This window comes from Carassius gibelio, chromosome B17 (genome assembly GCF_023724105.1).
Source record: "Carassius gibelio isolate Cgi1373 ecotype wild population from Czech Republic chromosome B17, carGib1.2-hapl.c, whole genome shotgun sequence".
NCBI lineage: Eukaryota > Metazoa > Chordata > Actinopteri > Cypriniformes > Cyprinidae > Carassius > Carassius gibelio.
In genome coordinates, this window is record NC_068412.1 from 20,114,151 (window position 1) to 20,138,176 (window position 24,026).

General features: G+C 37.4%; 2 protein-coding genes across 8 annotated transcripts in view; both read left to right on the top strand.

Moving 5' to 3' along the window:
* The window catches only part of ank3a (ankyrin 3a), an 80,087-nt gene extending 70,485 nt beyond the window's left edge, over nucleotides 1–9,602 (top strand). For 4 of the 7 annotated variants that reach the window (XM_052580242.1, XM_052580246.1, XM_052580243.1 and 1 more), the window contains 7 exons: nucleotides 3,410–3,494; nucleotides 4,591–4,771; nucleotides 4,999–5,079; nucleotides 5,516–5,599; nucleotides 5,871–6,026; nucleotides 7,052–7,136; nucleotides 7,554–9,602. In XM_052580242.1, the coding sequence (XP_052436202.1) occupies nucleotides 3,410–3,494; nucleotides 4,591–4,771; nucleotides 4,999–5,079; nucleotides 5,516–5,599; nucleotides 5,871–6,026; nucleotides 7,052–7,114 (650 nt within the window). In that variant the 3' untranslated portion in view covers nucleotides 7,115–7,136; nucleotides 7,554–9,602. Of the gene's footprint in view, nucleotides 1–2,461; nucleotides 3,495–4,590; nucleotides 4,772–4,998; nucleotides 5,080–5,515; nucleotides 5,600–5,870; nucleotides 6,027–7,051; nucleotides 7,137–7,553 lie in introns of all 7 variants that reach the window. The other 3 variants (XM_052580244.1, XM_052580245.1, XM_052580241.1) reach the window with 2 other exon arrangements.
* A 1,583-nt stretch (nucleotides 9,603–11,185) lies between these two features.
* Nucleotides 11,186–22,762, top strand: ccdc6a (coiled-coil domain containing 6a). Its single transcript, XM_052581017.1, has 9 exons — nucleotides 11,186–11,661; nucleotides 12,665–12,814; nucleotides 14,066–14,194; nucleotides 14,393–14,496; nucleotides 14,613–14,773; nucleotides 15,596–15,752; nucleotides 15,965–16,065; nucleotides 17,110–17,231; nucleotides 21,547–22,762. The coding sequence occupies exons 1-9, from the start codon at nucleotides 11,368–11,370 to the stop codon at nucleotides 21,724–21,726; spliced, it is 1,398 nt and encodes a 465-aa protein (XP_052436977.1). The 5' UTR covers nucleotides 11,186–11,367; the 3' UTR covers nucleotides 21,727–22,762.
* Nucleotides 22,763–24,026: the final 1,264 nt, after the last annotated feature.

Below are 24,026 nucleotides of genomic sequence, written 5' to 3' on the forward strand. Positions count from 1 at the left end.
CCACCAATAATTACTATTTTGAACTTGAAGCCTCAGTGAGATTTATAGAAGCCACATTTATAGAAGATTAGGTCAGAAGCCCCAATCATACACAGTCTTATTAATCACTCTCTATTCTCTTATTTTAAAGACTTTCTGTATTCAAACACTCTTCGTTTCTCTTACCCTTTTCCCTTCCTCCCAACACCATATGCATGGACCTGGTTTGAACATGCATGTATATGGTCATGTGACGTGAAGCAATCACAGCATGATGCTTTGCCTCAACAAGTGTAGGAAGGGCCACTCGAAAAAATTTTTTTCCAGTTACACATGTTCACATTTCACTTTTGGTTTTAATGAAGACCCTGCAGTATATTACCAGTGGGACATGAAACAAACACTGTTCTGCCATGAAATGAATTAATTGATTAAAAGGTCAAGCAAAATGCATGATATTATCAGCTGTATCCTGATGAATCTCTTTTGATATTAGTTGGTAGAAGTGTTACAGGCCAGCTGTTGTTTTACATAGTGGACCAGAGCGCATGGCCTCAGCTGAAAGACTCAGCTGTCCTCTGCCTCTCAAGCTGTCGATCTGCTTCCTCCTCCATCTATCCTTCTCTCCTCTCCTCCCCTGCACTGGAGCAAGGGATAAAAAGAGAGAGGGGGAAAAAGAAGAGAAAGAATGAGATCATCCTTCTTTCCATAGTCTCCTCCTCCTTACAGTTTCCTGTGCCTCCCTCTGTCAGATGCAAAGTGAATTGTCCTCTCCTCTCCTCCAGTACAATCCCTCATTTCCCCTCCCAGACCCTAGATCCTTATTCATCTCATTAATACAGCCATTGTCTTGTCGTTATAACTTGCATGTTCTTTTGCGTTTGTGTGTATGTGTGTGTTTGTGTGTGTGTGTGTGTGTGTGTGTGTTTCTCCCCCAATACTCCACCTCAACACCTCATACAACTGCATCCTGATCTGGGCCAAGGCTCACTATCCAGTTATCTATCGTCATCTGCTCCTCTCAAGTCTTCCTTCTCTCTCTCCTTCTCCTGCACTCAGCCTGTCATCTCCTATTTCCTATGTAGAATTTGTCTTTCTCCCTCACCCTGCCCTTCTTCTCTTCCTTCTTTCTCTACCTATGCATCGTGTTGCCTGAGTCCTGCCTCCTTCTCCCCACCCCTCACACCGTTGCCCCCTTACGCTTCCTGTCATTGTCCCTGCATGCCTCCAGGACTGCCTCTCATCACTCCATCCCTCTGTCTCAACTCCTCTACTCACCAGATTTTGAGTCTCCCCATACTAGTAGCAGCACACATTTCAACTATGATTGTAAAATTAAGACTGCTTCTTATTTGCACTTGTGCAACATTTGTAATGATGTCTATCTAACCAGCTAAAGTAACCCTTTAGATTAGACAGCACTATTCACTATAAACTAGGTGCATATTACTAGCATATTGGTTGTTTATTAGATCGTATAAACACATATTAATACCTTATTTTGCATGACCATGTTCTAGATTCCTGAACCCTACCCAGTACCTAAACATAACGACTACAACAACTGCCTTACTAACAATCAATAATAAGTAATTAGGAGTTTACTGAAGGAAAACTCAGTGAATATGTGCTCCCAAATGTAAAGTGTTATGCCACTTTATTATTATAGACTCAAATGTTAACTGTAATGTACTGTAGCACTTTAGTTTTTTAAGTCAAAGTTAGACATGAACACACACAGCTCTTTGACTATGGGGACATCACGCATAGATATACACTACTGTTTAAATGTTTGGGGTTGGTAAGAACTTTAATGTTTTTGAAAGAAGTCTTTTATGCTCACCAAGGCTGCATTATTTGATCAAAAATACAGTAATATTGTGAAATATTCTATTATTCCTGTGATGGCAAAGCTGAATTTACACCTGCAATAACTCCAGTCTCCAGCATCATTCATTGATGAATTGTCTATTTTGATCAATTTAATGCATACTTGCAGAACAAATGCATTCATTTCTTTTGAAAAAGTCATACTGACCCCAAACTTTTCATATGTATTGTACATGCTATCACAATCTCTCTGTTTTTGTAAATCTGAATCTGTCCCATTGTCATTGTGTATTAACTGTGTGTTTGTTGCTCTGTATGTCTGCTGAATCTCTGGGAAATACTGTCAAATACTGTGCTTCTGTTCTTAAGGGTGGGATTAAGTGATTGTCTGCGTCTGTGTTTAAAAAAAATTGTTTACCCAGAAATTAAATTGGCATTTACTCATCCTCATGTTATTTCAAATAACTAAACAAATAATACACTAACGAAATACAGGTTTGAAACTACTTGAGGGTGAGTAAACTTTTATGACAGAACTTACATTTTGGGGTAAACTGTTCCTTTATGCATGTTTATGTGTGTGCTTGTTTGTGTGTGATTGTAATTGTGTCCTGTCATGTCCATCCATTTGTGTGTGTATCATCTCACCCAGGTTTCCAAAACATCCTGGCTCAACTGCAGTCAACTACCAACCCCACCCCCGCCACACCCCCTATCTGCCCCTTTATGTCTGATGGCATCGAACCCATCTTAGATCTGCCACTTGACCCTCCCCCATATTGCCCCTCCTGGGGACTAGAGCGGTACAATGAGGACGAGTCTGTCAGAATCACCCCAACCAGACCCTGCGACCTGCCCCTGTCCAAACCTGTAAACCAGCATCACACACTCTCTGAAACAACTGCCGAAATACACACACACATACTCTCCCCTGATTCTCTGCTCCCTTCAGACAACCCCAAACTCACAACACAACTCTCAGCTATCACATGTGAACCAGACTCACACCTTACCCCTGAGCATTCTCCCCTAGACCAAGAAGAACTTCCTCGAAACCCCTCTGTTTGCTCTGTATCACTCCAGTCTGTCCCAAAAACAGACCCACCCACAATCAGGATCGAACAGGACCACCTTATACAGGGGAACCAGTGGTCTCTACAAAAGGAACTGAAAGAAGAAAATGAGGAGAATAAGTCTTTTCACTCCCAACAGAAAACATCTCCTCCGGTGGAACAGACAAACCTAACACACAAGGAAAAAGAAGAGGGTCCCTCATCATCATTACTACCATCACCGTTAAAAGAACCAAACGTTAACATGAGGGGACAGGAGAGAGTGATTCTGAAAGAGGTCAAAGATCATGATGAGTGCCCTTTGCGACCCTGGGCAGAGGTCCTGAGGGAGTCTGGCTCAGGAGGAGAGGAGGAGGAAGAGGAGGAGGAGGAGGAAGTCGAGAAAACACAGGAGCGACCAGAGGTGTCAGGAGGCCACGGCAGAGAGAGGGAGAGGGAAGTGAATGAGGAGATGACTAAGGAGAAAGTGAGAGAGGTAGCGAGAGGTGTTGAACAAATTGAGTCTGAGTTGTGCTTGCTCTCCACAGGCTGGCTCACTGAGACGTCGAACATAGAGCCACCCGCTTCAGGGCGGAGTCACGGGTCAGACTACATGGACCGACAGGAAAACAGGTACTGTACATAGTTACAATTATTACAGTATGTTAGTTAATATTAGTATACATAGTTAATAGTGACAAAAGACCCAGTACTTCGGTACCAAGTCGGTACTAAAAAAAATAAAATGTCACGGTACCAGGTTTCTTTTTACATAAAGGCATTGTGCTAGAAATATTACTATGATTTAGTAGAATGTATGTGATACTGCTACTACTGTTACAAATCCCCTTTATTTACAAAAAAATTAAATGTTTAAATTTCATTAATTAAAAGACAAATTAAATTTGGTTGAAACTTGTTTACTGTTTTTCATAATTATATTACTTGTAGAAAAACTTTAAACACATTTGTAAATAAGTATAAAGAATGGCATTGGTTTTATTTTTAGTTATAAAAAGTACAGGTTTTTTTTTTATTAGCATATTTTTGTTTTTTGCTTTGGTACCGAAATTGGTACCGAGAACCGTGGATTTTCACTGGCATCGGTACCGAATACTGACATTTTGGTACCATGACAACACTAATAGTTAATATTAATTAAAATTTGGACATTTAATTATTAATTAATTATTTATAATTTATCTCTGAATTTTTTTTATATGTGAATCACATTTTTTCTTAAATTATTAAGCAGCACAGCTGTTTTCAACATTGAAAATAATAATAGTTTCTTGAGCACCAGTTTTGCATATAAGAATGTTTTCTAAAGGATCATGTGACACTGAATCACATTTCACAATATTGCTGTGTTTTACAGTATTTTTGATCAAATTAATTCCAGTCAGCATAAAAGTCAGCGCCAGCATACTTTAGAATTTTGTATACACCGTTGTCCAAATTTTGGGGTCAGTAAGTGTTTTTAATGTTAGAAGTCTCTTATAACACCATTGCGTTGCGGGTGTCCCAAGTTCGAGGACCTTTCCCAATCCCACCCACTGCTCTCTCCCACTTCACTTCCTGTCTACTCTACACTATCTTATATTAATAAAGGCAACATTATACAGGTTTGCTAGAATGCATGGTTTTGTTTTTAATACATTCTTACCTAGCATCATTTCAGTATACTTGTTCCTAACTAGATAAATGGTTACATTTCAACCTCTTGCAGTCAAGAGAACTCCAGTGACTCCATGACATCATCATCAAGAGTGGATTCAGGAAAACCTCGACAAAATGGCGAACACTCCGATACTATGCCCCGCAGCTCAGCGTCTCAGGAATCAGCCAATGGTGTGAAGGCAGGTGTGGGCAAGCAAGAAGGAGCTCTGATCGCTGAGCACAAAGTCCAGGTGAGATAATCACTAGAATACCAGCATAAAATAACTGATTAGATAATGCTGCTACTTCCAGTTTAAAATCATAACATGACACTCTTAGCTTTTTCAGTGAAATCATTTGCATCCTTACACAGTTTACTTACCCCAGAGGAAGAAAACACTGATGACCATTTACACTTATTAAATGAGAGAACTGAAATCAAACACATTTTAAGAAGTATTTCAAATGCATCCATTAGCAGCGGTTATCATCAGAGACCGGCCTGGACGAAGAGCGTACCATCACCACCAAAGTGTTTCGTAGACGTCTCATTCTCAAGGTATCTGCCTGCTAAACTGCAGGGTGGTCAGGTTAAGATCCAATTTTGGTCCGAATCTGATTTTGGTGTTGCTGGTGAACTGAATCTAAATCATTCAATAAGTAACACAGTTTTTACGTCACTTGTTGCTGTGTACTGTTTCCAGTTTCTTGTGCTTACAGGTGCTTGGTTTGGGGTTATTATGCATTGCTTGTGTGATAGATACACGTGCACATAGAGGAGTGTGTCACTACTAATGTTTGTGTGATTTCTGAAGGTGGTGGTGATGATGGGTATAAAGGCATGTTGGCTCATAATTAAAGTTCCAGCTTTGCTTGCAGGTTCACATGACTGATCTGGGTGTGTGGAAATGCGCTTGTAGGTGTGGTGTGCTGCCATTCAAGGCGTCCTGGATCTGTTGTGTTTGCATATTGAACTAAGTGCTGTCTTGCTTTAGGGAGAGGAGGCACGCAACATTCCTGGCGAGACAGTTTCAGAGCAACAGTTTATTGATGAAGATGGAAACATCATCACCAGAAAAGTAACTCCATTGTTTCCTTTGTTTTCTCTTTCTCTTACTCTTTTTTTTCTCTTTCTGATTTTCCAACATATTTTACTTAATTAGGTTGCTTGTAGTTTTGTAGCTTTGCCATTTTAGAGCTGATTTAGAGACAAAGATTGAACATAACACATTTTCTTGCAGCTCAGTCCTCCACTACCTTAACTGATTCTTCCCAGTCTTTCCTAACATCTCTTTAAGTTCCCATGACAAGCATTCATGGTGACCTTTGACCTTCGATACCCATCTACAGGTCATTCGAAAGGTGATTTGCCGTGTGGACACTCCCACTCCTGAAAACCAGGGCTTGGGGTGTGGCATGGGGTCACCGGGAGACCATGCCACCATGGGGAAGAGCCAGGTCCCCCTGGTACCTGATATCCAAAGCCATCTCGCTACACATGCTGAGGTTTGCACAGTCTGTGTGGAGTTTTTCCTCTTTTCTTAAACTTATATTCGATTATATATTGGAAAATGGATCCAATGTTTGGCCAATCAAATGCTCACTACAATAAGAACATCCCTCTCCCATGATTTTTTAGAAATATTGAAATTAAATATTTAAAATACTGTTCAAATGTTTGGGGTAAGTACAATTTTTTTTTATGTTTTTGAAAGACATCTCTTTCCAAGCCTGCATTTATTTGATCAGTAACGCAGTAATATTTTTAAATATTATAATTTTGAATAACTGTTTTCTATTTTAATATATTATAAAATCTAATTTATTTCTGATGGCAATCAATGTTGAAAACAGTTATGCTGCTTAATATGGTTGTGGAAACTGTTCTACTTTGTTTTTAGGATGTTTTGATTAAAACAAAGTTCAAAAGAGTTATTAAGAGTAATTAATTCTTACCAAATAAAACTATTTATTTTCTTTAAAAAATGTACTAACCCAAAACCTTTGAACTGTAGTATATCCTATTATCAAACAATACTGTTGTAGACAGTAGTACAGTTTTGGATACCTGAAATCCTCATTGTATCCGCACAGACTGGAGACCAGAACTACCTAATGTTGTTGTTGTGAATTTCTGAGTTTATTAAAATTCTTAAATGATTTATAAATAAAAATAATATTTAGTAAGACATTACGTATCACATAGTTATCTTTTCTGTTCATACAGAGGCTAACGTATATAATTCTTCAGCTGTCTTTCCTCTAACCTTCAACTTGTCTTCTCTTTTTTTCCTCCCCTTTTATCTTTTTTTGTCTTCCTTCCAGCTTCTGTGCCTCCCCTACAGCAACCAATAACATGAAACTGTACTGAACTACTTGAACTGTTGAATATTAACTTCCTGTCACTGGTTATTAACAGGCTGTCATACAATGATGTGTCTGGCTATTTTCAGGGTGATGTGTTGATTCTAAAAAAAAGAAAAGAAAAGTATCTGTAAATCAGATTGTTCTTTCTCTTTATGTGTAAACAGGGAGAAGTTTCCAAGGTGAGGAAGAAGGAAGAAAAGCGTTCAGAAAGAAAACATTATTCATAAATGTGGCTTCATGACTAGACAGGTACAGCACTTCAAATAGCTTTCTGTTTATTATTGTTATTATTTATATTAATAATTATTCTCTGTGCATTATTCGAAGGTCACAAATTTTACGGAAGGTTTTATTTTATTATTTCAAATAAATGCTATTCTAATGCTAAACTAACTTTCTGTCTCATCAAAGAATGATATTAGATTGATTTCTGAAGGATCTTGTGACACTGAAGACTGGAGTAATGATGTTGAAAATTCAGCTTTGCCATCACAGGAATAAATTACATTTTAAAAAATGCATTACTATAGAGAACAGTTATTTTTAATTGTAACAGTATTTCACAATATTACTGAAGTATTAATCAAATAATGCAGCCTTGGTGAACATACGACACCCACATTTTTACGATTACTTTCTTATATGGTCTGTTTTGTGTCTCTCAAGGTTTGCAGGTATATTTTCGATCTGTTTCCTGAGCGGCAGGGCCACAAGAGCTGAAAAGAGATATTTGGCCTGGAAAGACATCTACAGCTTCCACTCTGAAACGCATGGTCTTCAAAGAGACTTTGACCTATCTGCTTGCGCATGAGCATGCATCACACTGCTGACACACTTCCTGTTCCAAGGGGGTCTCGATGAATTCTATTTCCTGAAATGGGTCCCGGTGAATTCTACTTCCTCTCTGTGTTGGGTCCTATGTAATTCTACGTACTCTTTCTGGGGAACCTATGAGATTACACTTCATTCTTCTTGATGGTTAATACCTGCGCTGACCCGGATCATCAGGAATTCAGAAACTGTTTTGTGTGCCATGAATATCAGATGAATAAATGCGAGGGGTATATTCAAAAGACCCCTTAAACTCCAAACCGTATACTCACACAAATTTCCCTATGACCAAAGATGGCACAAAAGCTCTTTTTCGTGTTTTAGGGGGGAAAAAAACAATAGATGCTGTTGAACCACACCTTACATTCGCCTTACACGTTACCGTGGACCCATGACGTCAGGAGGAGGATCCCTGTGTTTTAATTTTTCTGAATTTATAAAACTAAAATAAACGATGTGGTTGACTTTTCTGTACATAAATCACAATATGTAAAAAAATAAGATAAAATTTAGTAGTTAGGTTTAGCGAGAGCACCGCAAACATAGACTTTACAAGTGCTTTCAAGATTTTAAAGACAGTGAAACTTCACATGCTCTTGTATAATTGATTACTATAGCAGGTATGTTTGTATATGAGAAAAGTTGGTTCGGTTTTCAGGGGACGTTTCCTTAAAATCCTCTGCGAATTTCAACGATTCCCAAAATGGGAATTTATCAAATTCTGTGAAGAAGTCATACAGAGGACTAATATTTTGATGCATGCAGTTCACCTTATTTTAAGAACCTTTTTTCTAAGTTTGCAAAACACTGTATTTAGAGAGACAAATAAGAAAATACTTTTTCTTGTGTACACATACAACTCTTAACATGTCTCAAGTTTTATATTCCAAAATGTCACCCTACAAACATCCAACGTGTAGAAATGGTTAAGTGTGACAAGCTCTAACCAGAATGCTTCCTTAGAAGTTCAGTGTAGTGTCTGTTATCTTTCATATGGAAGACATTGTCTGCCAATGTTAGCCTGAGCGCTCCAAGTAAGATGTGTTCAGAATGTATATGCTAGTAAATCAGCATCTCTGTTCAACTATCACTGTATCATGTGTATTGGCTGTACAATGTAGAGGTCTGTATTCATCATAAGAATGTCTTCATTTTTTCTTTCTTTTTGATCGCTGAGGTTTTAAAAGAAAATTCTGGCATTTTGTTTTAGGTTAAGTGAACATTTAACATTTTCATCTGGAGTCACACGTAACTCATACGGGATGTCTTTAGACCTTTATTACTTGTAGATTTAATAGCTTATGTATTACAAATGACACACTGGATGGTCATTATAATTTTAAGTATTACAAGAAATCGTTTCCACTTTCGGAATTGTGTGATATATTTTAGAGTCAATGTGTTGCAGTGTTCTGCATCGGTTTTGATAATATAGAATTTTTCTTTAGCAATTAATTTCTGTTTGTTTGTTTGGTTGGTTTTCCTCCAATAGTCTTTTTAGCTTGTGGTGTGTACAGTATGGCGTGAAAAATCCTTTAGTGTGCTGAATTTTGCTATGGCAATGAGATCTGAAAGACCTAGGAAACTAGGTTGTGATGGGGTGTGGTTCTGCTTCCCTGTTACATGTCAATCAAACTTTGGGAGGGGCCTGACATGGTCCAGTCAGTTGATTTTGTTTAATATAATATGTTTTCACCTGAGCAAAATTTTTGATGTACAATTCTTACAATGAGTGAAGCCATTTAAATGCAACTATAATAGCACTTTGGTTATTGGAGGTCTTCTCTTTTAGAAACTAGCAGCTATGATGCCACCATAATGTTGTAAATGTCTTACAAAAATCTGATTTAAAAATAAAATAAATGCATTGATTTTGCAAACCTATTATATTTTATTCACAGTTATTTCAGTGTGTTTATAATATGTTCTTTTTTCAGATGCATAACATCATTTCAGTGTATTATATAATACTATAAGGTGTCATGAAATATAATTATTTATAATCAAATTTGAATTTGGCTGGCGAGATATTTTACACTATTTATGTAGCACTATAACAACTATGTTTATTGCTGGATTCCTAGTCTTAGCATTGAGAAAATGCCCTAATTATTTAATTTCTCTTTTAATGGACTACATACAGTATATGCTTCCTTTGTAGAATGAATTAAGCTGCTCACTGTTTTTGGAAATTTGTGAAAAAGGTTTTGCATTTCTCTTGCAGTGCCTCAAATAGATGCTATGTTCTTTACAAACATTGCTTATTATAACATTACCGAAAAAAAGAACCATGAAAACCTGCTGAGCAACCAGCCATGATTTATCTGTGACATGCTTTGGCTATGTATGAAACACATTACAAGTGATAATGGTCACACCTTTTTATTGCACTATATAGAAATATAATATCTCTGTCTCTAAGAGTTACCTTGCACACTGAGTTTATTGAAGACATTATATATATATATATATATTGTTTCTTTTTTCCTGTGTGTCATTAGGAAAGGTGTCACAGTGCAGAACATGTCTCCAAATTGTATTTGGACGTTTACAAATTTCACTTCATTGCATTTGATAACAAAATATCTAGAAAAAATAAACTAGACAACAGATATGGTTTATCCCATAAACTGGGCCCATGTTGACTGTCCAAATACTATATTAATTTTGACGGGTATAGCTATTGTTTTATCATTCAATATCTAACAAATGAATGTATGTTAAAAGTTTTGCACTACGAGTGTGCTTGTTTTATTTTTTTACATAAATGTACTTGGTTTAATATTTTGCTATATTGAGCAATGACATTTGTACATTTGTGTCAGCTTAAATGTCAGAATATTTTTCAGGGTAACTGTATAATACAAACATTACTATATATGTTGTATGTGGATGGTCTATAAATCAAATGAAGCATACGGATAAAAACATTACCTGAACATGCAATCATCACACATATTTAAAATGATTAAGAACTGATGGACAATGTTGAAATCTTCAGTTAATTGGTTTAGTTATGTTGGGTGTGATTTCTACCTCATGACGATCCATTGAGAAAACTGCTTGAAATTTGTTGTAATACACGCAGAAAAAAATGTAACAATCTTTATAGAGTCTCTTAGTTTAAAAAAGGGGGCATGAATTGGTTGAGTGAATTATTCAAACATTCACCTATAACAGGGGTCACCAGACATGATTCTGGAGGGCTAGTGTCCTGCAGAGTTGTCTAAAACAAACCCGCCTGGAAGTTGATAAGCTGGTTCAGCAGTTTAATAAAGGTTTGAGCTAAAACTGCAGGTCACTGGCACTCCAGGACCGAGCCTGGTGACCCCCGATATAAAACAAACAAGACTTGTCATCAGCTGAACGAATCATCTAACCCTTTTGAACAAATCCTTATGTATTCAAAAGATTCGAGTCACTTGGATGGATAAAAAAAAATCCCAAACGCACTGTCCTCTCCACCACATGACGGCGCCACCCTCCCCGTTCGCCTGCACTTTCAGCACGCCCAGTCATTTCTCGGAGTATTCCCTCCCTCTCCAGCCTAGCCACACTTGCTCCATCCCTCTTAGTCCCCAGACCCTGAAATCCACGTCCACTCCACTCGAGGACCGTCGCGAGCCCTAGGTATCGAGCGCGGGACACCATGGCGGACAGCGCGAGCGAGAGCGACACGGACGGCGCGGGCAGCAGCAGCAGCTCCGCCACCCCGCAGTCCTCCTGCACCTCGGCGGCCGCATCCAACACCACCACGACCACAACGAGCGCCGCCGCCAAAGCCCTCGTGATCTCGCAGTCGCGCCTGGAGGAGCTGACAAACCGGCTCGCCTCGCTGCAGCAGGAGAACAAAGTGCTGAAGATCGAGCTGGAGACATTCAAGCTGAAGTGCAAAGCGCTGCAGGAGGAGAACCGCGACCTGCGCAAAGCTAGCGTCACCATCGTGAGTCAGCCCGTGTTTTTATTACCGCTTTAATCCCCGCGGCACACCTGACAACACCGTCACGGCAAGCAAAGACGTCTGAGGAACATTACAAACCACATCGGGGTGCAGAATTAACCTGTTTGGTGGGCAAAAAGAAGCTCTCAAGGGTATTTAGCTTGTTAGCATTCGAGCTAACTGTGATAACAGCTAAGCCAATAACAATGGCATTAGTTCTAATGTATATCACAGGCCAGCTGCGTTAAGAGAGTTTACATTTCAGTATGGACTGGTATAACGAATGTTTTTTTTTTATATATATGTTTATTATCTTGACCTTATTTTTGTGTTCCGTAGCATTCCGCTGGTGTTTGTGTGTGTGAGCTGACCACATAAGGGGTTTACTAATATACCACAACCACATGCTTAGTCATACTCGTGGTTTTTAACGCAGAACTTGTTTTTGCACGTCTGATACTTTGCGTTACGCGAATGGGTTTGTCTTCAGTAGTTTATGTTTGAGGCCTGTGTCAGGGTGGGAAGTTGGCACTCTGAATATTTGGCTCTAATGCGTCAACATCCTGTATGTGAATCAGCCCTTCACTCTGACCATCTGCATTTAGACCAAGAGCCAACACTCAAGTGTCAGTGGAGAAACACTGACACTGATATCCAGTGCATTTGCATTTATGACAATCTTTAAAGATGGAAATTGATAATGGCAGTGTTATGCTTATTGGTTGTGCAGTTTATTTACTGGGTAAAATGCAACTAATGCAGGATGTTGACATGCGTTTGAGTACTTCTGGTGGATTTTAAATGTTTTTTTTTTTAGATTGCATAATAGGTTTTATATTCCCATTGAAAATAATTAGGTCATAATTGCCCATAGTTTCTTTCTAATTGGTATTTGTGATCTAAAATATGGTATTCTCAAAATCATGTTTGAAGATTAAGTGTTAAAATCTCCAAGAATAATTGCCTTTTTTTTATATGCCAGCGTTTGTTGTTTATTTTTCTACAGCAAGCGCGTGCAGAACAAGAAGAGGAGTTCATCTCCAACACTTTATTTAAGAAGATTCAGGCTCTCCAAAAGGAGAAAGAGACACTCGCCGTCAACTATGAGAAAGAAGAAGAGTTCCTTACCAATGACTTGTCCAGGAAGCTCATGCAGGTGAGAAACTCTAGAAGGAAAGATGCCATCAGTGGTGTTTGAGGTCAGGGGTAGGAAATGTGATCGCCTGCCCTTAGAATCATCATTTAGGGTAACTTTCACATTGATGTACAGTGCATATGTCATTATAAATTTATTGTTCAACAGCTTTCTTATATAATAATGAATTTGGATTGCCACTGGAGTTAAGCAAAAAAACGTTAAATTGATTAAATTGTATGAAAGATTGTTTTGGCTCATTCCTGAATCTGACTCTTCTGCTGAGACCAGATGACATTATGCTGCGTGTGTTTAGTAGGTGTGCTGTATTGTGTGGAGGAGTAGCAAGAGAGATTAGTGTGCATACTAATGAGTCATGCCGACTGTATATGTCCACTTACTGTTCAAAAGTTTGGGTTCGGTAGGATTTTGTAATGATTTTGAAAGAAGGTGTTTGCTTATTAAGTAAAATATAGTAATTTCCATAATCATTTTTTAAAATGGCAAAGCTGAATTTTCAGCATCATTACTTCAATCTACAGTGTCACATGATGCTTCAGAAATCATTCTAATATGCTGCTCAAGAAACATTTATTTTTGTCATATTTGAAAACTGTGCTGTTGTGGAATGTCAGTAATTCTTTAATGATTCTTTGATGAATAAAAGGTTCTAAGGAGCAGCATTTAGGCTAATTTGAAATAGAAAATATTAGTAACTTTGTCAGTGCCATTACTGCTTGATAAATTGTGTTCTTAGTGTTAATATTATTTAGTATTAATTTCTTTACAAAAAATGTTTTAAATTACTGGCCCCTAACTTTTGAACAGTGGTGCTAAAATGCAAAGCTCAACAATTAAAGTCTGGCCCAGTATGTTAGTGTTTTAGACCTGTTGTTAGAATTATCTCTTATGCTTTTACACTCATCGCTTGTGTATATATATCATTGTCATATATACATATATAATATAGTATGGCTTGCAAACATTTGTTTTTCTGTGATTCTAGTGAATTTTGAACACGGTTGCAAATTCATCTGGTTTAGATATTTTGCTATGGTAATGCAACAATGCAAATAAGCAAGAGCATTCAAAATGGTTACCATGAAGAATTAATTATGGTGTTATCATTTATAAGATCACCAGGATAAAAATGTGTAACCAAAACGTCACTTTGAATCCCAGCTCATTTGGGCTGCCCATCGTGTTTAAATTTGGGTATGTTGCATCTGTTTTACTTTTACTTACTCTCTTATGTGCTTGCTTTCTTTTCAGCTTCAGCATGAAAAGGCAGAGTTGGAGCAGCATTTGGAGCAAGAGCAGGAATTCCAGGTCAATAAACTGATGAAGAAGATCAAAAAACTGGAGAACGACACCATCACCAAACAGCTCACTCTAGAGCAGGTACCTTCTTTAAACATTCCTGTAGAACAGGATCGCTTCTAAACCTCTCATTATTGAATTCCCACAATCTATTGCACAAAATGTTCAAAGCAGTTGGCATCTCCAAGTACCTGGTTTTTTGTTTGTTTTGGGGATCTGCCAGTATGCGTTATTTTAAAACCATGGACTTGTTTTATTAATTGCACAAAATGTATGCAGCTCCGACGTGAGAAGATAGATCTGGAAAACACTCTAGAACAAGAGCAGGAGGCATTAGTCAACCGGCTTTGGAAGCGCATGGACAAACTCGAGGCAGAGAAAAGGTAATGTCTCTTGTGATCTGGTCTGTCTTAATGTGTTTTATGTCTTCTATAAATCTTTGTACATGTCCACAAACACTTGACCAGGTCATTAGTTTTCTCTTAATTCTGATTGGCAGGATTCTGCAGGAGAAGCTTGACCAGCCAGTGTCAGCCCCGCCCTCTCCACGTGAAGTTTCCATGGAGATTGACTCTCCGGAGAACATGATGCGGCACATCCGCTACCTCAAGAGTGAAGTGGAGAGGCTCAAACGCAGCCTTCGCACTACTGAGCTACATCGTGAGTCCTTGTATCATTACGCACACATGCACTCCTGCACACCCTCTTTTGCCGTCATACTACAACAAACTGTTTTGCAAATTGGAATACAACCTTTGTTTTAAATTAACAGTTGCGTATGGTATCCATAAACTACTGTATATACAATTCCAGATTAGGACTAGTACTTCGCAATTAGTAGTACATTGTACCAAAGTAGGTTTTATTTTGTATTGGAGATATGTGTAGTACAATACAGCCAGTATTTTCATAGTTTGTAGGACAGTATAGCATTAGTTGTATTCTTAACTTGAATACTTTAATTGTCATGGCCACTAGAGGGAGACATCTCCATTTACATTAGAGTAAGACAACCACAGCTTGATTCTAGCTCATGGTATCACTCTCATTAAATCTTCAATCAGGGATTAACACAGCAGTGCGCATATATATATATATATATATATATATATATATATATATATATATATATATATATATATATATATATATATATATTATTATTATTATTTATTAAAACTATATAGTAGACTTGGAACCGTAAAAAAATCCTTGTGCATTGTTTATTTGAATAGTTTATTTTTTTATTCAATATAAATATCAGCAAAACAATTGAGAAGGTTTAACTGAATAAGCATGAATTAACACACGTCTTAGTATTTTCAAGTTTCAAATTGATCACTTCAAAGGGCATCTTGTATTTCATTATTTTTTTTATTTTTTTTATCCTGAAACATTGTTTATTTACAGGTTTAAATTGTAGTTTATATGTTTATGTAACATTTTCAATGTATGCTTTCTATCATGTTTCTCTCCCTCCAGACACAGAGAAGCGGGCTCAGTATATTGAGGAGGAAAGACAGATGAGGGAAGAGAACATTCGTCTTCAGAGGAAACTCCAGAGAGAAATGGAGAGAAGGGAGGCACTGTGTAGACAGCTGTCAGAGAGTGAGAGCAGCCTTGAGATGGACGATGAGAGGTGCATTAATTACACACAAATACAAAAGATGTCTTAACTGTGACCTTATTTACATATAATAAACCTTGAAAATAACCAGACTTACTGGTCTTAACATGAGCATTGTAGGACAGACCTGGTTCATTTTAAACCCTGGTTATAGCAACAATTATAATGGAAACATGCATTGCCAGATTGTTTTCTCATCTCTCACTATCTTTCTGTCTCTCTAGATATTTTAATGAGATGTCTGCTCAGGGACTGAGAGCTCGTACGGTGTCCAGCCCAATCCCCTACACCCCCTCTCCCTCATCCAGCCGCCCCATCTCCCCTGGTATGTGCCCACGCAGTTTGCTTTGAAGATTTCTCACTCTTTTACTGCAGCAACTGTCTTTAACAGCTAATTTAAATTGTAACAATTTCACTTTTTTAAAACATTTAGCAAATGTTTTTATTCTATTTTTAATAAAAAGGTGAGCATGTTTAACATTTCAAAAACGTAATGGCTATAATAACTACTGGACACAAATTTGATGTGGTTTGTCTTTGGTTCACATCCATTTTAACACTCAACACAGGCTTTCGGGACACAGTCTTTGGTTCAATTTATAGGCTGATGACTAGACAAATGTGTTTTTATGGGGTGTTAATTATTATGCAGGCTGTACTGTACAGTGATGTGAAGGTATATTAGGCCATTCTGAGATTAAACTGATCTATAAGGGCTAACCTTTGAGGTCTACAAACATAAATCTTCTAGATTGATGATGTAGATGTTTTATGGTTTTTAAATTCGCATTAGGTGTAGGGTTTGATAAACACAAAATAGATAAGCTAGGTAATAAACTAAAATAATCTTGTAAACCAGTATATCAAGTTATGCAATTCAAATGTTTATGAAGTTCAAAGATTAATATTGATAAGGAGTGCTTAAATCAGGAAAAAAATTAAACATTTTGTTTATTGCTGGTTTTTATTAACAGCATTAATGGGTTGCATCATGTTAAAAATGCATGCTTTAAAAAAACAAAAAAAAACAATTAATGACCTTTTAGATATGCATGATGAAATTAATAACACCGCACATCTGATGGTGTGAAAGTCACATTTTCTATTGTATTGCTGAGGGAAGCTGATATATATATATATATATATATATATATATATATATATATATATATATATATATATATATAGTTCTTTCATTAGTTTTCTGTGCTGAGACCAATTATTCTACATTTTCTCATGATCTCTGAGGAGTAATCTATTTGTTCTGCATACTGTCATTGTTTTAGAAATATTGGCATCTCACAAAATAAACAGCATAAAGGACTTCAATAAAAGTAATTAGCAGATGCTTTTTTTTTTTTCATTCCAGGTTTGTCGTACGCTAGTCACACAGTTGGTTTCACCCCTCCGGCCACGCTGAGCCGAGCACCACTCCCCCACTACACATCTCCCGGGCTACACATCCACCCAGGACCCTCACACGCTGTACAGGTGCCTACACACACAGCCAGCATATATATATATATATAGAAACATACTCTCTGCTCAAGCTCACCTTCATGTTGAGCAAGATGTGTTCATGCAGGAAGCAGTGTGTGTCATGGGCCGCTTGTTTTCAGTTAAGATCCAATGTAATAGATGAATTGAAAACAGCACATTTGATGACTCATGTGTGAGTCACGTGGTGACGCTCGACCTCAGAACACTCTTCCTCATCCCCATTGTGTGTCTAAGTTAATATAGACCAGTACTTTGAATCCTCAGCCATTCAAATAAGATTAAGCCCAAAAGCTGCATCCTGACTTTCTGTGTACCTTGCGGTGTATTCTGACCTGTTAGATGGAGAGATAGTGCACTTACTCCACCCAAAACAAACACAAAGGTGCCATGTCTTTCACTGTATAATAAAGATTATATTATAATGCAGAAACCCAGATAAGATAAACTCGCTCAATAGACACATCCATCATGTTTTTGTGCATACAGGTGAGGATGGCCAACATTTTTAAATGTAGTTATTAAAAACATGTTGCACAAGTTTCACACTTAAAATTTCACTTTTCCCAAGGAATGTTATTTAAACAAACAAAAAAGTATGCTGATGAACTGACATGGTTAATTATTTCTTAATCTTGTCACTCTCTTGGGTGAGATTAAAGATTGACTGTTGATTTGTAAAAACATTTATTCCTCTCACTCAGTATTAGGTAAGAAAAGAGTCAAATGGCAGTAATGGTTAGGAAAGTAAAGGAGAGTGGTTTAAAAATGACTTTATGTGTGTCAGGACCAGGTTCATGCCTGCTCAAACAAGACCTGGACAGTCTTTCATCTCATTTCCTGTCATTCATGGCTGCTGTAGAGTAGTTGAAGTGGCACTGTAGCTAATGATTTCCGAATGAAAGGTCTACTTCCTGAATTTAAAGATTTCTTATCAATGTTGAAAACCGCTGTGCTGCTTAATATTTGGGGGGAAACTTGGACACATTGTTTTTTATTCTTTAAAGGGGGGGGGGGGGTGAAATGCTCGTTTTCACTCAATATCCTGTTAATCTTGAGTACCTATAGAGTAGTACTGCATCCTTCATAACTCCAAAAAGTCTTTAGTTTTATTATTTTTATAAGAGAAAGATAGTCTGTACCGATTTTTCCCGGAAAAACACGACCGGCTGGAGGCGTGACGTGTTGGCGGAGCTAAAGAATCACGAGGGCGAGTAGGCTTTTGCATTGAGAGCGTTTGGAAGCTGTGACATTACCGTGAGGAAAGAAACATCATCCTAAACAAACCATGGCTAACAGTCAGAATCAGCGTATATTTATGATCCAGAATCAGATCCAGAGGCTGAAATTTAACAAGAGCAGCATCAACAACGACGTCTCTATGTTAGGGCTGTGCAATAAATCGAATGCGATTTTCATGTACATCTCCTCAGTAAAGACGCTCGTGTAATTAAAATTTCCAGCACATGTGTTCAGATCAGGGTTGCCAGGTTTTCACAACAAATCCTGCCCATTTGCTTCTTAAAACTAGCCCAGAAGGTTCCCCGATAAAACATTGCTTCCCGGGGTTAAAATATAAGTTTTTTAGCAGGGTTGCATTGGTAAAATTCGCATTTTAGGGGCTAAATATCAAGTTATTTGTATTGGGGTCGCTGTGACCCGCGGACATGAAAAACAACCACCACAGACTTAGCAACACTGGTTGGCATTTACTACACCGAGCCGTAATTCACTGACAATCTACACAAAATCGATGTTAAAATCGCAGGCGATTCTTTGTCGATTTTGAAAGCGATTTTGTGTTAGTTGTCGGTAGACTACGGCTCTGTGTAGTAACTGCCGCTCCACCTGAACCAGTGTTGCCAAGTCTGCGGTTGTTTTTCATGTCCGCGGTTTGAAGCAACCCAATACCAATAAAGTGATATTTAGCCCCTGAAATGCTAATTTTACCAAGGAAACCCTTCCCAAAAATGTATATTTTAACCCCGGGAAGCAATTTTTATCGGGGAACCTCCCGGAAACGCGATTGGGCTAGTTTTGGACTAGTTTTAAGAAGCAACTGGGCAGGATTTGTTGTGAAAACCTGGCAACCCTGATCTAAACGCACATGCTGGAGATATACTTCTAATTACAGGAGCATCTTTACTGATGAGAGGTGCATGAAAATCGCATTCGATTTTTTGCACAGCCCTAGTATGCATTGAAACTGTATATATTTGCTTAGCGGTTTTGGAAAATGACTAAGTTCCACTTTATGTCGTCTTTTTTTTTTTTAAGCTGTACATGTGGAAAGTGCAGTTTGATGACAACATCACAATTCGCTCTCGCTCTGATCAGTGAATGTCTCTGCTGTGCTCTGCTCTACGGGAGCGCGCGCTCTTCCGGCAGAAGTGCCCTTAGGACCCATATAAGGAAATTCCGCTCCATCTAATGTCACACAGAGCCATACTCAAAAAAACTTTCCGAAACTTGTGACAAACCGGAACAAACGTACAACTTAATTTTTGAAACTTTGTCCATGTTTAGCATGGGAATCCAACTCTTTAACAGTGTAAAAAACTCAGTATGCATGAAATAGCATTTCACCCCCCTTTTAAGAATGGTCATTTAAAGTTTTTTTTTTTTTTTTTACAAATCTTTTTAAAGCATCAAAAGTCTATTTACAGTCTATTATTTGCTGAATAAAAGTTGAAATATTTGACCCCAGACTTTGAGTGGTAGTGTATATTTCTGTTTCAAGCCATTTAATTCCATTTAAGATAAATGGCGACTGCAGCATGGATTTAGTGTGTCACTTTATCAGGTTAATGTTAGCTAGCAGATAAATAAGTTAGCTATAAATGTACAGCAATGAGGTAATCATTTTCAACAGTTCTCAATTTCAGCTTTTGTATGTTCCGTAACACCCTCTGGATATTGTCCAGTTGAGTGAAGGCCAGCTAAGTAACTCTAGCTATGTTGCAGCAACGATTAGTCCAGCCTCATGTTTATGTCTTGTTGCACAAATATGACCCCTCGATTTACCAGCAGAGACTTTTGATGAAGTGACTGACTACGTTAGCACATTACATAACCTCACCCTTGCATCATTGCATAGCGATCTATATAACCAAAAATTATTAAAAGTATTAGCAAATCCAGTCACTTGACCTCAGTTCCATGTATTTTATGACAGATATGGCCTGCTATGGCAGATGAGCTGATTTGATTAGATAGTACACAACTTCACACGAGTGACCACTTAAGGCTTTCAAAGAATAATATTCAATGACAGGTTTGGATAAGTCACTAATTCATGACACTTATTATTTTTGCCTCTTTTTGGTTTCCTAATACCCATTTGAACGTTGTGGATTATATTTTCCTGTTGGGGAGCTGTTGGCTATAGCAACAGTGATCTGTTTGTTTTAGCAAAGAGTGGCCGGCTCACTTTCATGTCCCGCGGTGCCTTGGAAAAAGTCAGCTTGTTTTGATAAACCAGGAGTGACAGCAGAGCCAGACTCTTCCAACACACTTAAAGGGGTCACATTTGCACTTTCACACTTCATTTTGCACATATAAACACATGCGTGTGTCAAATAAACTAGGGGAGATGATATCAATGACAATGGAAATTTTAGCATAGTTTTGTTTAGCAAAGCGCGATCAGTCAGAAAGTACAACTGTTGAATTGTTGAATCTTTTTTCACCAGACGTGTTGTATTTGGGATTTAAAAATTGCTTAAATGTCTGGGTTTTGGCTTAGTTTTCCTGTTGACATGTTCTCTACAGTCTTCATACATTACTGATGAAATCAAAACCACATACTAGTAGGCAATTTAGCAGAGGATGTTATAAATTACACTTCCAGGTTTGGGGTCAGTTTCAAATATTATAATTTTTTTTTTTTTATGTTTTTTAAAGAAATCTCTTGTGCTCACCTAGGCTAGATGTAATATTTTTTTTATGTAATTTATTTCTTTGGTAAAGCTGAATGTTTTGCGGCCATGACTCCAGTCTTCAGGGTCTCATGATTCTTTGAATATCTTTCTGATATGCTTTGTTACAAAAAAAAAAAAAGAGCAGCAAACCTGATTTCAGCAACAATAATACAAATTTTGTAGAAAGTGATATTTTATTTCAAGATTTATTTGATAAATAGAATGTTCAAAAGAACACCATTCGTTTCAGATAGATGTATAACTTTAAAAGTGTATTTTCTGTCACTTTGGTGTCCTTGCTGAATTAAAAGTATTAAAAACTTGCTGACCCCCTTGTTGTACAGTATATCTCATCATGAGCTTGTTTTGTATTTCCTCCTGTCATACAGAGGCCATCCCCAAGGAGAAGCACCAGCCCAGATAAGTTTAAGCGTCCAACGCCGCCTCCATCCCCAAACACACACTCTGGAGCACAGCACCCTCCTCCACCACCACCACCCTCACAGCCGATGGTGCAGTCTGGCTCCTCCCACTCTGTGTCATCACAGAATCCCCCCTCTCAGCCTTAATGCATGCACAGTGCTCTACCTTAAGCTAGGCTGCTTCAAGCTAGGCTACACTACTACTACAATGACAACAACTTGGTGATCCTCCACTGGGCAAAGGTTGGAAGGGATTGGAGCGGATATGGAATTAGAGGACCGTTGATCTGGGGAGCGAAGGGACCGGGAATGTGGAAAGGGAGGAGGTGTAGATGCATGGCCTACAGACAGATCCATAACCAGCCCCATGCCGTTAAATTTAGTTATTTTTACTGTTTTTTTTTTTCTTCTGTAAAGTGATGAAGCTGGTTGAGGAAAGGATAGAAAGATTGTTCAAGAGGGTTGTCAGCTGCGTATGCCTGCTTTTTTTTTTTTTTTTTTTTTTGAGGTGTGGATTTTTTTTCCCTGCCCACATTTAGTCTTATTTGTTTTAACAGACTGACTGTTAAATGTAATTGAAAATTTCCATTTAATAAACAGCTCAACACTCAGTTGGATAAATCTTTGAGTGCATCTTCATAGAAGTTGAAAAGAAATCCCAGCACGTTTGTCGTGGGGGTGGCAGTAAAACTTTTTTCATTGTTTTATTGCCTTTCTGTTCGTTTTAGCCGGTTTTTGTTTATAAAACTGACGTGTGTGCGTGTGGCTCGTTGGAAGCATGTAGATGGTGAAGACGATGGACTGAAATGTACTGAAACTGCACTTGTTGCCTCTCTGTGTGTGTATTATAGTGGGATTATAGTGTTTGCGTGTGCGGGTGTTTGTGTGTGTCTGCACAGCCATAGAGGTTTCCCACAACTGCTGTTCGGGGACCAGTCTCTCCCTGCTAGAATCCAAACATGACCCACTACGAAAACAAAGTCAGCACTGGTTTCTGATCAGCAGCTCAACCTCTCTCAGAGCCCTCGCTGTAAAGTGAGTGCTCTGAATGCTTATTCAGATGGGGAATTTTGCTTAATGCCAGTGTCATATAACAAATAAACATGAACTGACATGTTGATGCAACAAAACAAGGTACTGTTGAACAATTAACTCAACATGATTAAATGCTTGTACAAAATAACCTTGTGTGTGAGTTTTTTTTTTTTATTATTATTATTCTTACCTGAAATGTGTTCAGCTTATAATGCTGTGTGTGTTTTCCTCACTGAATATTTTAAGGGTTGTTAAAGAGACTGTGAAATAATAATTTTATATATATATATATATATATATATATATATATATATATATATATATATATATATATATATATATATATATATATATATATATATTACACACATAATTTTTTTTAAAGGATTTAACCAATTTTTTTTTTTTTTTTTTTGACAGGTCACATTCCCTGCTACTTTTTTCTTTTCTTTTTTTTAATAAAAAAAAAAAAATAATTGTTGCCAGGTCTCTTTCTGCAAAGGAATACATTACATCTATTTGATTTGTAGTGATTAAAAAAAAAAAATGTGATGGGTTTATTTAAAGTTAAAATTTGAGAGATACCAGTGCAGTTAGTGTAGGAAAATAAATAGCAGTTTTTATAGCATGCCCACATCCTCAAAAAACATGAACCGTATTAACTGACGCAGGCTTTTAAATACAGCTACAACAAAGATACATTATTAGATATAGCTAATGTTTTGCCTGAAATGACCGTACAACCAAGGTTCAAGAGACATTAACACAGATTTTTCCAATTCAGGATATCATGTTAATAATGTTGCATATTATGGGTTCCCTGAAAGAAAACGATTAATTGAATTTACTACAAAAAGTTAAGTGGTTGCAATCAATTTATTTTAGCTACATTAAAATAAATGTAGTAAACCATATAGTTGACTCAATAAAAAAAGATTTAGCTAAAATAAATTGTGTGCAACCACTTACCTTAAAGAAATTAAGTATCATTTTCTTCAGTGTTCTTGGTAATATTTATTTGTTTCAGTAAATCATTAAGCTAGATGGTACAAGAAAATCTAATTTCCCAATTTTTAAACTACCGTGCATGACTATTCATGTGCTCCCTTGGCTTTTAAATGAAATAAAAAAAAATATGACATATTTCTCAGGATGTGAAGTTAAAAATATGTCTTTCAGGTTTCAATCATTACCAAGATGTCTTAATTCATATAACAGAGCACATGCACGTGCCATTGTGTCAGTATGAGTTATTTGTGAGTAGGATTATGTAACGTTTTACCTCTGTTATCTCTTAACAGAACTACGGAGGTGTGTGAATGGTAACCTGTAAAAAAAAAAAAAACTTTCATTTTTTAATTACATCTTGGCTAAAGCTGTTTACGTTTGACATCTTACCTTCCATTGACGCA